The sequence below is a fragment of the Chelonoidis abingdonii genome, chromosome 2 (assembly GCF_003597395.2).
Source record: "Chelonoidis abingdonii isolate Lonesome George chromosome 2, CheloAbing_2.0, whole genome shotgun sequence".
NCBI lineage: Eukaryota > Metazoa > Chordata > Testudines > Testudinidae > Chelonoidis > Chelonoidis abingdonii.
This window is the reverse complement of record NC_133770.1, coordinates 302,291,775-302,305,607: the sequence shown is the minus strand read 5'-3', so window position 1 is coordinate 302,305,607 and position 13,833 is coordinate 302,291,775. Positions and strand designations below refer to the sequence as shown.

Below are 13,833 nucleotides of genomic sequence, written 5' to 3'. Positions count from 1 at the left end.
CCCCACCCCCAGTGCAACTCCAGGTGCTGGCAGCAGAAGGCTCTTATCCCCAAACAGCAGAGCCCAACAGCACATAGATGCTCCAAGGAGTGACCCCCGCCCCCGCCAAGACCCCACCCCCCCGGAGCTCAGAGACACAGAGGGAGAGGCTCAGGCTGCTGTCTGACTCTTTATTCTGGGTCCAGTTTCCAGGGCTCTCCATGACTTGTGGGATTCAGCTCCTGGTCCTGCCCCCTGACAGAGCCGTGGCACTGGCCCCTGGACGCTGTACACGGGCAATGGGCAGAGGGACTATACAATGTCCGAGAGGCTGGGAACTGGGGGCTCCCTGCCATGCAATGGGTCCTGGGGACCCAGAGCAGCCCAGCTTCCTGTTGAGCCGCGTGGCCCTGGCTGTCCAAAAGGAACTCACTGGGCAGGGACAGATGCCTGGCCTCTCCACAGGGCACAGCTCAGCTGTGGAGCTCAGCTGTGGAGCCCAGCGCAGGCATGTTCTCCCCTCCCAGCCATGCTGGCCCAGGGCAGGGCAGGGCAGCCTGCTTGAGGTTGAGAGCCACAGGCACAGAGGGGCACATGGCAGGCTATGAGCTGGGGCAGGGTGACCCAGCCCACACCCAGCGGCTCAGCGTGGCGCCAGAAGCTTGGACAGCTGGCAGGTGATGAGGTACTGCGGATAGGCCTGCGTGTCATTGAAGATGACGAAGATGGCCGGCTTCTTGGGGTTGTCAACCACACTGTCATAGCGCAGCGGGGCCTCAGCTGCCTCCTTCAGGGGCGGCGCCCGTATGTCCCGGCTGCCCGCCGTGTAGTCCCCAGTCAGGGTCTTGGCCACAAAGACGTATTTGTTGCCGTCGGCGCTGCGTGGGGAGTACTGCTCCTGCACCGACAACACGGCATTCACCGCAAAGTAGACCCCGTGCCCGTAGAGTGTGGCTGGAGAGGAGGAGGCAGAGGGCGCAGGGTTAGCACAGCAGGCTCTGGGCTACAGCACCCACAGCACAGCCTGGATAGGGGGCAGGCTGCCACCTGCACCAGGACACCTGGGTTCTACCTCAGATCTGGGAGAGGAGTGAGGCCCAGTGGTTACAGGGGGGCTGGGAGCCAGGACTCCTGGAATCTGTCCCCAGCTCTGGGAGGGGAGGGGAGGGGAGGGGAGGGGGTCTAGTGGTTAGAGCAGAGGGGCTGGGAGCCAGGACTCCTGGGTTCTATGCCCCACTCTGGGAGAAGTGTTCAGGGCTGGAGCAGGGAGTGACTTCCAGAGACATCAGTTCCCTCCGGTGCATGGAGATGTCTTGGAGCCCCCAAGTTCCACATGGGCCTGGCCCCTCCCTGTACTGCTCCCACTCCCGCCCCCCTCCGCTCACCGTTCTTGCCGCAGAAGCTGCGGTTGAAGCCGTGCTGGCAGATCTCGCGGCTGGCTTCCTCCGTGGTGCCGTGGAAGAGGAGCCGCTCCACAGCCTCGTGGCCGCATGCCTTCTCCATGCAGGCCTTCTTCAGCTGGTACTGCTTGTACAGCAGTGGGTGGATCAGCTTTTCCACCTGCCGCAGGGACACAGGTCAGCCAGGGCCCAGCCAGACCAGCCCCTGTGCCATGGGGAGGGACAGGCGCCCCTAGTAGACAGTGAGGGGATAACGCACCATGCGGGGTCCATGGGCTCCCCCAGCATGGCCAGCAGCTCCCGAGTCTGGGTGGAGGGTGGTACCAGCTCACACTCAGGCTCAGGCGGGCCCTGCCCCAGACTCCCAGAACAGTGGTGAGAGCGGGGAACACCCCTAAAACAGCCAGAGAGTGCTGGGGTACCAGGCTGCCTCCCAGGCACTGGCACAGCCAGAAGGGGGCGCACACAGAACCATGGGGAGTAAGGTCCCAGGCACGGCCCATCCTTTCGGAACAAAACTGCACCAGCATCAAGTAGCAGGGAGTCCCACAGGGTAACAGTGCTTGCCTGAAGAGTCCACCTTAGTCAGTCTGGAACTCTCTGTACCACAGCCTGCCAGGGGCCTGTGTGAGATGGGCAAACCCCAGCACCCACCCGTCTGGTGACCAATGGGGATCAGGCTGCAGCAGCGTCCCCTCGATATGTGGAATAAATGTTCTCCCATCCACTCCTTGTGCACCAGTTCACAAGGGGACATGTGCAAACGAAATCCGACAGCCAGCCCCCGGCATAGCCATGGCCGCAGGGGTGGGCAGAGGAATCAGCCCAGCTCTGCCGCCCCGTGTACCTTCACAATGCGAATCTTGTTGTGGAAGTCCTCCAGTGTGTCGTAGAACTGGCGTACGGTGTCACGGAACTCCTCTGAGCCCTGGGCCAGTGGCACCAGCTTCACGTCCTCGTCCAGGTCCACCTCGAGGCCCTTCTCTTCCGTGGCTGAGGGGGGTGGGGTGGGTGGAGAACAGAACGTCACCCACCAGGTGGATACCAGACCCACCCCTCTGCACAGCATTGGGTCAGCGCCCCCTACTTAGCCCCTGCAGCACAGCTCCCCTGGCACCACACTGGGGTAATAGGGCAGGCATCCCATATCGAGCCCCCAACCCACTGCCTGTTGCACAGCGCTGTGACGAAGTGGGACTGTTCTTAATGTTTTCTCTGAATGCTGTGTGTGCGCGCCTCAGTTTCCCCTATGCATTTCTTAAGTTTCCATTGAGCATAAATGGCCGACACTCTGTCTCCTGGCAACAAATGGCCAGGGCCCTTCCCCCCTTCAAGGAGATGGCTAAAGGTGAACAAAGAGATCAGGTGACCTCCTGGCCTGGGATAGGAACTCAGCAGAGAAGGAGGGGCTGGAGGGGGTTTCACTTGGGAGCTGGCTGGGGACGGGAAGTGAGGGCAGATGGGGGTGTCTGGCTCGCTGGGCCCCAGAATGGACCCAGCCGAGGGGTCCCATTCGCTGGACCAACAAGCTCTGTTTTAGACCGTGTCCCTGTCATCAATAAACCTCTGTTTTACTGGCTGGCTGAGAGTCACGTCTGACTGCGAAGTGGGGGTGCAGGACCCTGTGGCTTTCCCAGGACCCAGCCTGGGCAGACTCACTGTGGAAAGCGCACGGAGGGGTAGAGGATGCTGAATGCTCCAAGGAGAGACCCAGGAGGTGAAGCCGTGTGAGCTTCCTGCCCTGCAGACAGTCTGCTCAAAGGGAGAGGGGGCTCCCCAAAGTCCTGCCTGGCTTTGTGGGAGCAGTTCCAGAGCATCCGGGGACTCCGTGACAAGCGCCCCCTAGCGATGCACTGGGGTCACACATGGAGTGCAGAAGGGACCATTACAATCTAGCCCAGGGTTCTCTGCCTTTTCAGGGTGGCAACTCCTTCATCAGAGGGACAAAGGGCCACCCCCCCTTTTATATTTACAAAGAAGAAAAGAGTCGTGGAGCCACCAAATAAACTCCAGAGGTTTTTGCACACACGAGGCCAGCAAGGCTGACAGAGCTGCCGTGGCCTCAAAGGAGCAGGATGTGCAGAGAGGCATCTCCACAACTGAGGAGAAGGGTTTCCAGCTACACAGCAAGGGGAGGACGCTTGGACAGACCCGGGAGATCTCCATGCCTGGCTTCAGTGCAGGAGGCGGCTCTAGTACAGGCTGGGGAAGAGAACGGCCAGCACGCAGACCGGAGTAGCAGTCAGGCAGGTGTTCCAGTGAGCAAAAGGACCCTGGCTAGGAAACTGGGAAGGCCCAAGGGACGCAGCTGAGATGCTTGTACACAAATGCAAGAAGGCTGGGCAATAAAATGGAGGCTCTGGAACTGCTGATGCAGGCGATCACCCTGGGAATTACAGAACCACAGGGGGATCGCGCTCAGGGGTGGGTGGAACACAAGCACTGACGGGTCTGGGCTCTTTCGGAGCAAGGAAAGGAAGGCCGAGGGGATGGAGTAGCGTTGTACAGCAATGGAGCTGCAACGAAAGACGAAATGACAGTGTGGACAAAACTGAGGTTGTTTGGGTCCAAATCACTTTGGGCAGGGGATTGTGAAAGAGGGTCTGTGGGGACAGTGCTACGGATCTGCTATAGAGCCCTAGGATCAGCCCTCGACTTGGACAGAGAGCTCGTTAATATCATCAGAGAGAAACACTCTCAGGAATTGTCTCATGGGGAGGGACAAACTTCCCATATATAAACTGGAGACTAAATGGTAGTAACACAAACAAACCAAAGGCAGTACTTCTTCACCCACCGCACCGTCAACCTGTGGAACTCTCTGCCAGGGGATGTGGGGAAGGCCAAAATATAACTGGGTTCAAAAAAGAACTAGGTAAGTTCCTGGAGGACAGGTCCATCGATGAATCTCTGACCCTCCTGGCCAACAGCCAACCTCCTACTCTGGGTGTCCCTAAACCTCTGACAAGTTGGGACTGGATGACAGGGGATGGATCACTCAACAATTGCCATTCTGATCATTCCCCCTGAAGCTCCTGGCACTGGCCTCTGGGCTCGATGGACCATGGGTCTGATCCAGTCTGGCTGTTATGTTCTTAACACTGGTAGGTCCGTCCCACTTATTCCTGGATGTGATAGATGACAGATTTCTACATCTAATCGTCATTGAACCAACAAGAGGTGATGCAATTTTGCCTTCCATTTTGGTAAGCAGCGAGGGCATCAGAGAAGAGCTGGGCATAGGAAAAGAACCTCGGATCCAGGGGTCACGTGCTGATGAACTTTCCGTTTAACTTAAACCAAATCAAAACAAGGCCATCAGCTCTGGGTTTTGATTTCCGAAAGACAGACTGTGGAAAACAAAGGGAGTTCATTAGCAAAGTCAGCTGGACTGAAGAGATCAAGGAAATAAATGCCGCCGCAGCTTGGAATTTCTTCTCATCACTCTACAAAACCGTCTGCAACTGGCATCCCTAGTAAGGGGAAGAGGTTGTAGGGAAGGACTCCAGACCCACCTCACAGGGTTGTTAGGAGACAGCAGAGTGTCTCGGGGAAGTAGAAGAGCAAAGAACAGCACATTGGGGGGGTGGGAGGAGTAGGGATAAAGGGAGGAGTGCTGGAAGTCAAGCTGAATTAGCTCTTGCCAAGGACATTCACACACACAGAGGGTTTTTCAGTCCCATCAATAAGGAAGGGTGGGGATGGGAAGGAGATTCAAGACACTCAAGCTATGGCCCAAAGCTAACTGAACATCGTGGCTAGGTTTTCAATCCGGACGGTAACAGGGACTATGCCCATGAGGCTGGATGGCAGCATAAAAGGAATTTCCGACAGCTGAGATGGAAGAAAATCTTCCAGGGTTTAATGTGCTCAGCTCCGGGGCCCAGAGTGCTGAAAGAACCGGCCCAGGAATCTGCAAGGCTTGGGAAGAATTCCAGCAATGGGGGTGGGACCATGTGCCTGGAGAACAGCTGATGTCGTGCAGGTATTTAAGAAAGGGGAGAAAGGCGACCCAGGCAATGCCAGAGCTGTTAGTCTGACCACGGGAGCACACCAGGCTTTAGAATGAACGGGGGAGGAAAGCAGAATGAAATTCCTGCAGGCCAGTGGTACAGGGGCTGTAACACAGCCAGGTTTACTAAGGCAGCCCAGGCCAGACTCCCTTGTTCCTTCCTTGAGAAAATAACAGCGTTGCTCAGAGGGGAATATGGCAGATGTGATGCACAGGGATTTCAGTGCAGCCTTTGACACAGGAAAGGGAGTTAAACTCGGGAAGCTGGGGCTCAGGATGAGCCCGGTACAGTGGGGAGGGCTGTGCTGCAAGATGAACTATCATCCCGCAGGGAGGTTCTCGAGGATCGGTCTGGGGCCCAGTCTCATACAGTAGCAGGAGCATGCGAACGAAATGGGCTGATGGGAAGCTGAGAGGCCTGGCCAATCCGGGGGGGCAGGGGGAGATGGGAAGAATTTCCAGGAAGATCCAGAGCGACAGGAATGGGATGAAATTCAATAGTACGAGGTGCAGGGCCGGCATTTAGGGTCTAACGGTAAGAATTCTTGCTCCAGGCCAGGGGCTCATCAGCTGGCCATGACAGAGGAGAGACCTGGGCTGGGGGCTGAGCACAGGATGCCTACAAGCCACCAGCATCGTGGGCTGTGAAACAGGGAAACGCAGGCCACGGATGTCGCGGACAAGGCATTTCCAGCCGAGACACAGCGCTACTGCCATCAAGTGAGGCCTGGGGGAGACGTGGGTTGGACACTGGACCCCATGCTCAGGACCGAGGCAGAGAGGAGCCATGGAGGGCCGGTCTGATGGGAGCAGATGTTGGCTTCTCTGGCCAGGTATTGCTCTGCATAAATGTATCAGGGAAAAGTTAAGCAGGGCAAAGAGCTGGTGAAGCTAAAGGACAACGTTGGCACAAGAACAAGTGGGGAGAAACAGGCCAGGAACAAATTAGGTTTCTGAGCATTCGAGGGGGGAGATTCTGGAGCAGCCTCCCAGCGAGAGCTGTGGGGCCAACAGCTGAGAGTCTCCAGAGAACTGGACGGGACAAAGGGGTGGCTGTGCTGGTGGGGGCGGGGCTCACTCCAGTTTGTCTCATGTTCCTCAGGGGTCACCTCAGGGTCAGGACAGGTTCCCTCCCCCAGGATAGTCTGGGTTTTATCAGCTCTGTCCTCCAAAGCATCGGGGTGGCCCCGGCTGGAGCTGGGCCATTGGACGGGATGGGCCAGGGCTCTGAGGGGGCTCCGAGCAGCCTGCAGGCTCTTGGCTGGCTAGTTCTAGCTCACATGCCCAGGGGTGACGGATGGGTTGGGAGGGAATTTCCCTGGCTCAGACAGGCAGGAACCAGAGGCGTTTTGCCTTCTCCTGCAGCGTGTGGTCCCTTGCCAGGATTACCTGGGGGGGTCTCTCACTTTGCCCTTCCCCTGCCATAGTAGGGCCTTGGGCACCAGTGCTGCTCGGTGTTCGCTGCCTGTGGCACATGCCAGCCAGGTCTCCTGTGTCCCTGCTCTCTTTCCAGGTGCTGGGCTAGCACGCCAGGGGCGGGGGACAACACAGGAGCTCAGACTGGACTACCTGCCTGGAACCCTGACTCCAGCCCACTGGGACCCACCAGCTGCCAAGCCCTGGCTGCCTGCACGACAGCTAGAAAACTACCCAGGGCAGGCCCCATGGGACAGAGCTGAGCCCCCCAGGGCTGGAGGCAGCAGCAGCGGGGCTGGGAGCACGCACCTGCAGGGCGGCTGTTCTCTGGGGCCGGGGGCTCGGTGCGCGAGATGGGCAGGGTGCAGGCACCGCCAATGTCGTACTCCTCCATGCGCTCAAAGTCTATGGTGAAGGGCCTGCCATCAAAGAGCACATCCAGCCGCTTCTGCTGCTGGCGCCAGGCCTGCTCCAACAGGGTGCTGGCTTCCGAGGAGTAGGGGGTGGCAGTGCCAGGGGGCTCCCAGCGCACCCAGCGCGCAGCTGGCTCCCCGAGCGGACGCTGGATTTGCAGCAGGTGGGTGAGGAGCCGGGTGAGGTCGCGGGCAGCACGGGCTGTGTAGTCGGCAAAGCCGTGTATGGTGGCTGTGGCATCCTGCAGGGAGATGCGCACAGCGTGCTGGCGCTGCAGCTGGGCCAGGTACCCACGGCAGCGTAAGGGCAGAGCCCGCAGAGCCTCGCTCACCACCTTCTCCTGGCACTGCTGCTCCCGCAGCGCCTGTTCCAGCTGCCCCGGCAGCACGCTGATATCCTGCTCATAGGCTGAGTAGATGGTGAGCTGGGCGGAACCGGCCACACACAGCGCCTCCTCCAGGGACTCCACCAAGGCAGCCTGCAGGCTGCAGTCAGCTGCGGGCTGTGTCGGGGCCTGGTGCTGCTCCTGCTCGTAGGAGCGCAGGGACAGCTCTGTGGCGCGCTGCAGCTCCTCCTCTTCCCACCGCTGGCTGTCCATGGACTGCTGGATGGCCAGCAGCAGCTGCGCCTCCTCCTCCATGCTGCACTCAGACTGAGCGGCACAGGGCAGCTTCTCCTCCTCCTCGTCACCATCTGCCAGGCCCCTCCGCTCCTCGCCATGCCCTGCAGGCACCACCTCCTCCTCCTGCCCCGCGGGGGTGCTAGGCTCTCCCATGGTGTACAGATCCTCCTCCTCCTCAAGGCTGGTTGCTGCTGAGTTCGGGACCTCCCCGGCAGCAGGGGCGGCCAGCTGGGCAGCCCCCGCCACATCTCCGGGCTCCAGGGAGGCCAGCAGGCCTTTGATCTCCTCTGCAGGAGAGCAGCAGGTCAGACAGGCCATGCCCAACTCTCGGGGCAGCCCCGGTGCTGGGGGAGCGGAGGACAGAGACAGGGCCTAGCCACTGCCCATTCTGCACAGTGAGCAGGTGGAAGTTTTATCAGGCCGGACAGGAGGGGGAGGCCAAATGGCAACTCCTCCTGCAGCAGCCAGTACCCCAGGGCACGGCCAGGCTGCCCCCTGCCACCGCCCCGGCAGTGGGGCCAGAGCCGGGTTCTGTACTGTGGGCTGAGAAGCGCCAACAAGCTGCCAGCTGCCACAGCAGTGTTGTGCTCACGCAGCAAGCGCAGGGGAATGGTGCTGCCACCCTGGCACTCAGCATTCCCTTAAGCGGGGCTGGGACTGCAGGATCGGGCCCCTGAACAGTGCTACCCCACCCCTCATTCCAGCCCAGAGCCAGGAAGTTCTGGGCCTTTACCCAGGGCTCCAGCAGGGAGAAGGAGGGCCGGCCGCCTGCCCCGTCTCTGGGTTCTAGCCCCTGTCCCCTCCCCCAGGCACAGGACAGAGCCCGCTGGGGGTCCGAATCTCACAGGAGCGGCCCTACCTATGTTGGTGATGCACCAGTCACTGGTGTCGCCGTCGGGCAGCTCCAGGCGAGTGGGCAGCTGGGCAGTGGGCAGGGAGTCTCGGCGGCAGCTCAGAGGAACAGGCTCCTCAGGCAGCTCCAGGTCCTGCTGAGACAGGCAAAAAGGACAGAAGTCAGCGCCACAGATGCCAGCCAGGGACTTGGCTCCCTGCCAGCACCCAACCACCAACAGCCTCTGCCCGGGCCAGCTTCCCCACCCCCGGCTCTCTATCCGCCCACATCTGGCTGCCCCCCCACGCCTGCCTGCAGGCTCCCCTAGAGACCTGTGTCATCCCACAGCTGCACACCCCTCTCCAGACCCAATGTCCAGTTCACCCACCTGCTGGTGGCTGCCCACCCATCCCAATGGGCCAGCACTGAGCCTGGCAGGAAGGGTGGAGGAGCAGCTGTGCCCATTCTGGGTCCCAGCCGGATCTCCGTCCCCCAAGCCGCTGCCGTACCTGTGCGTATGGGGGGCTCCAGTGGACCTGCTCCAGCCCAATCACGCACTGGAAGCGGCTCTCCAGCTCCCGGAGGATGCTCTGGCCTCGTTCGTCCAACAGGAAGCGAGCGATGCCAGGGTGCCGCAGGGTCACTGGCTGGCAGCTGATGGTGCCCAGCAGGCTCTGCAGGAACTCTGCCGCTGCCCGGCACGCGCCCGCCTTCCCACTCAGCTGTAACACAAGAGATGGCGTGAGGCACTGGCAGACTCTGCCACCCCCCTCCAGCCCCGTGGGACATGAAGAGGAGGAGGAACGACATGCGCATTGCCAGCCACCCCCTCAACCCCAGCATGCGGGATGTCGGGGTTGGGAACACGACTGTTGGGCGGCCGGGGGCGGGTGTCACAGTGAATGAAGCTGACTGCAACCTCTGCCCCCTCAATCCAGCATGGTGCAGACTACAGCTCCCAGAATGCAGTGCTATCATGACACATGACCTGCCTGCACTGGCTACTGGGACCTGTAGTCCCCGCAGGCTGCATTGCCCTAAATGAGCCCCACGGGGCAGTGGGGCAGGAGCATGCAGGCTGCCCAGAAATGGCCATGGGGGCCCAAGGCCACCCCGCCCGCCGACACCGCCCCGGGAGGCCAGCTGCTCACCCTGAAGCCGGTGACGTCAGTGCCCTCCAGCGGCAGGAGCATGACCTCAGCGATGCCAGCCAGCAGCTCCTGGTAGTAGAGCTGCAGGTAGCGCAGCATCCCCGGCTCCATGGACACCAGGCTCTCGTCCAGGGCGGCATCCTGCAGGAACCCCTGTAGCTTCTCCCTGTTCTCCTGCTCCAGGCCATGTAGCGTCAGGGCCTGCAGGTGCTCGCCGCCGGGGGCCAGGCACACGGTGCAGCAGCGCAGCGAGGCCTGGAGCTGCTGCCAGCGCGGCGAGCCCAGGGCGTGCAGGTGCTGTGCTGACACCGCCAGGCAGAAGGGGCTCAGGGCCGCGCTCAGCGAGGAGCTGGCCTGGTGGGCGGCCACAGGGCTCAGCGCCGTCACACTCAGCGCGCTCCCGCTGGGTGAGTAGCAGGCCAGCAAGTCCTGGCTGGCCAGCAGCTGCTGCACCTCCTCCCGCACATCGCTGCGCTGCAGAAAGCTGAGGGTCTGGGCCGGGAGCGGCAGGAGCTCCTGGGCCATCCCCTGCACGGTGTCCAGGAGCCGCTCCTGCAGCTGCTGCCGCCGGGCTGCGTCCCCGCCCGAGATCCAGGCCCAATTCTCCTCCAGCCGCAACGTCAGCTCCGGGAAGGCAGCCTGCAGCTCTGGAAGGGCCCTGCTGGACTCCAGCAGCTGCCGCTTCGCGGCGTCCTCAATTCTCACACAGATCGCCTGGGGCCCGCCATCCAGTGCTGCAGCCTCCCCTGAATGGGCCTCAGCTCCCTCCTCCGGGGGGCAGTCAGGGGGCTCCAGGAAGTCGTAGTACGGGGAGAGGTCCAGGTCTCTCTCCTGGAGCCTGTGGGGCTTCTCCAGCACCCGCTGCACAGCTGCAGGGCAGTGAACAGGCACATGGGTTTGAGTGAGAACTGCCTGAGAAGACAGACGCATCCAGACCATGCAGGGAGGGGTGCCATGCCCACTGCCCCAGCAACCACAGCCAGACCCGGCTCTGCTCCCTGCCCCTGCCCCAGAGGGGGGCTCCGGACCATGTGCTGGGGCCAGCAGCAGTGGTCTCCTGCCTCTCTGCCTGCAGCTCTGAAAGGTCTGTGTGAGCTGGGCCGTGTGTCACTGTCAGGCTGGAAGCACCCACCTGCATTCACAGCAGACCCCCCCCTCAACGCCTCACCTGGACCAGCCTCCAGGAGCCCTCCAACCCCGGAGCCCCAGCAGACAGCTGACCGCTGATCCCACCCTGCCCCAGCCCCACGCACCTGCCCGGTCCTGGAAGGAGATGACAGCTGCCCTGCCCCCTGCCAGCACCCTCACGGCCTGCACGCTGCCCCCACCGCTCCGCTTGTTCTCAAAGTAGAGCTCCAGTAGGTCCCTGCTCAGCCCGGCGCCCCGGCTCCGCACCAGCACACTGTCTGTCTGCTGCACCCACTCCACGGACAGCGGCATCCCGTCCAGTGGCCGCCGGCGCACATGCTCCTCCATGCCCAGGAGCTCTGCCAAGGCAAAGAAGAGTGAGCCTGCCACCGCCAGCCCAGCCAGCCAGCCAAGGGCAGAGGGAAAGAGACACCCCCATATCACAGACTTGGCAAGGGCAGAGTGGGGAGAGAGCCCCGTCAGGGCTCCCAGAGGGATCTGCTGGGGAAAGGGGCTGTGGGGCAGCAGCTGCAGACTCTAGGTCACCCCATTTACTTTCTGAGATCAGGAATGCTTGGTCAGGACAGCTGAGCCTGGCCATGAGCAGAGCAGAGGTGCTGCAAGCTCCCAGTTCTGCTACCCGCTTCCCAGGAGCTGCGAGCACCAGGCACTCCTGAGTCAGGAGGGACCAAGCCACCCAGCGCCTGGAGAGGGCAGGCTCCAGTCAGCAGCGGGTGCCCATCCCAGGCTTCCCCAGAGAGGCTGAGGGAGCAGGGGAGCACAGCGGCAGAGACCAGCCTGCTCAGGTGATGGTAAGACACACAGGAGCCAACAGCGCTGGGAAGGGCGCACACCCATCACCGGTTTAGTTTCTAAGCCATTCGCCTGGGGTGGGTGAACAGAGGAATAGGCAGAGAGGGTCAGAGCCAAGGTACAGCTCCCCGGGGCCCCTGGCTCTGAAGTGGCAGCCCCAGGTGCTGCAGAAGAAGGTGCAAGAACACCACAGGTGTAGATGGGAGACAAGCTGTCCCCTCATTAGGGATCAGCCTGCGGGCTAGCAAAACAGTGATGGCTTAAACCCCAGGGCCAAATGCTGAACCTCCCCTCCAGCATGAACGATCCCAAGTGGGAATCCCTTTATCCCTGGACTTGGCCATCCTTCCTGAGCTCGCCGGGTTTGGGCAGGTCACGCCACCACGCTGCTCACCTGTGGTTCGCAGAGCCGGCTGGAAACCCAAATCCCTTTCCTCGGGAACCCCCACAACCTCCCAAAGACTCAGAATGGCCCAAAGCTGGAGCTTTCCATCGAGCAGGAGCACCCCCCTTTGCTTCGGAACAAGTCAAAAGGACATTTCCATTGGGGTTTTCTACATATTTTGGAGTCTTTCTGTGGTGCCTGGCTTTGGGTAGCTCAGTGGCCAGCCACCGCACAGTGACGCACCCCGGGCTTCTGAGGAGAGGGGGAGAAGCAGAGCTGGGAACCATTTTCCAACAGAAAACGATTTTGTAGAAAGTGAATTTTCCAATGGAAAATCATTGACTGAAAACTCCTGACCAGGTTCAACAAAACATATTAAAAACCTAAAAACCTGAATGTAAGGTCAGACCAAGGTTCCATCTAGCCAGTATCCTGCCTTCAGAGCTGGGCTCCTGGCCAGCAGCTGCCGCTTTCCCATTGCCCAATTCTGAAGGCAGTTCCACTGTCAGCAGCAGCGCAGAAGCAAAGGTGGCAATATCGCGACCTCCTTGTGACCCCTCCACAAGCCCCTTTTGGGTCAGGATCTCTACAGTTACAACACAGTGATGTTTCAGATTTAAATAGCTGAAATCATGAAATTTACTATTTTAAAAATGTTGACAGTGAAATTGACCAAAATAGCAACTGAGGGACCTATCCTCCATGAACTTATCTTGTTCCTTTTCTTAAACCTGTTATAGTCTTGGCCTTCACACCATCCTCTGTCAAGGAGTGCCACAGGTTGATTGTGTGTTGTGTTAAGAAATACTTCCTTTTGTTTGTTCTATACTTGCTGCTCATTAATTACATTTGGTGACCCCAAGTTCTTGTGTTATAAGGAGTAAATAACACTTCCTTATTTACTTTCTCCACACTACTCATGATTTTATAGACCTCTATCATATCCCCCCTTTAGTTGTCTCTTTTCCAAGGGGAAAAGTCCCTGTCTTTTTAATCTCTCTGCATATGGAAGCTGTTCTATACCCCTAATCGTTTTAGTGCCCTTGTCTGTACTTTTTCCAATTCCAATATATCTTTTTTGAGATGTGTGACGAACTGGGAATGTTCTTAATGTTGCTCTGAATACTGTGTTGGTGCCTCAGTGTCCCCTAGGCAGTTCTTAATATCTAGGTGGTGGGATAAGGGTGTGTGATTGCTGCAGAGCAAAGGGCCAGTGCACCTAAATGCCTGGCACTCTGTCTCCTAGCAACTGATGGCCTGGGCCCCTCCTCTGCAAAGGTGCCAACTGAAGGTTGGAAGATGTTGGATAGACAAAGGGATCAGGTGACGTCCTTGGCCCCAGGAAAGGAGCGTGAGCAGAGGAAGAGGGGCTGGGGGGGTTGTGTCTGGAGCTGGCTGAGGGCAGAGGTGGGGGTCTGGCTCACCTGGCCCCAGAAATGTGAACCCAGGCGAGGGTCCCGTTCACTGTACCCTATAAGCTCATGTTTAAGACCCCTGGTTCCGTTGTCATCGAATAAACCCTCTGTTTTACTGGCTGGGCTGAGAGTCCACGTCTGACTGCAAGGGCGGGTGAGGGACCCTGTGGCGTTCCCCAGGACCGCCGCTGGGTAGGTGCGCGTGTGCGGAAGCGCCACGGAGGCAGGCATAGAGGATGCCTGAATGCTCCAAGGTCAGACCCAGG

At 59.9% G+C, this 13,833-nt stretch overlaps 1 protein-coding gene across 3 annotated transcripts in view; it reads right to left on the bottom strand.

The window, feature by feature from the left end:
• Positions 1-156: 156 nt before the first annotated feature.
• Positions 157-13,833, bottom strand: part of PARP10 (poly(ADP-ribose) polymerase family member 10) — a 34,573-nt gene continuing 20,896 nt past the window's right edge. The window contains exons 3-10 of one of the 3 annotated variants that reach the window (XM_032803784.2): positions 11,080-11,313; positions 9,827-10,695; positions 9,185-9,397; positions 8,703-8,832; positions 7,117-8,130; positions 2,227-2,372; positions 1,365-1,539; positions 157-933 (exon numbers count right to left, since the gene is read on the bottom strand). In XM_032803784.2, the coding sequence (XP_032659675.1) occupies positions 623-933; positions 1,365-1,539; positions 2,227-2,372; positions 7,117-8,130; positions 8,703-8,832; positions 9,185-9,397; positions 9,827-10,695; positions 11,080-11,313 (3,092 nt within the window). In that variant the 3' untranslated portion in view covers positions 157-622. The other 2 variants (XM_032803785.2, XM_032803786.1) reach the window with 2 other exon arrangements.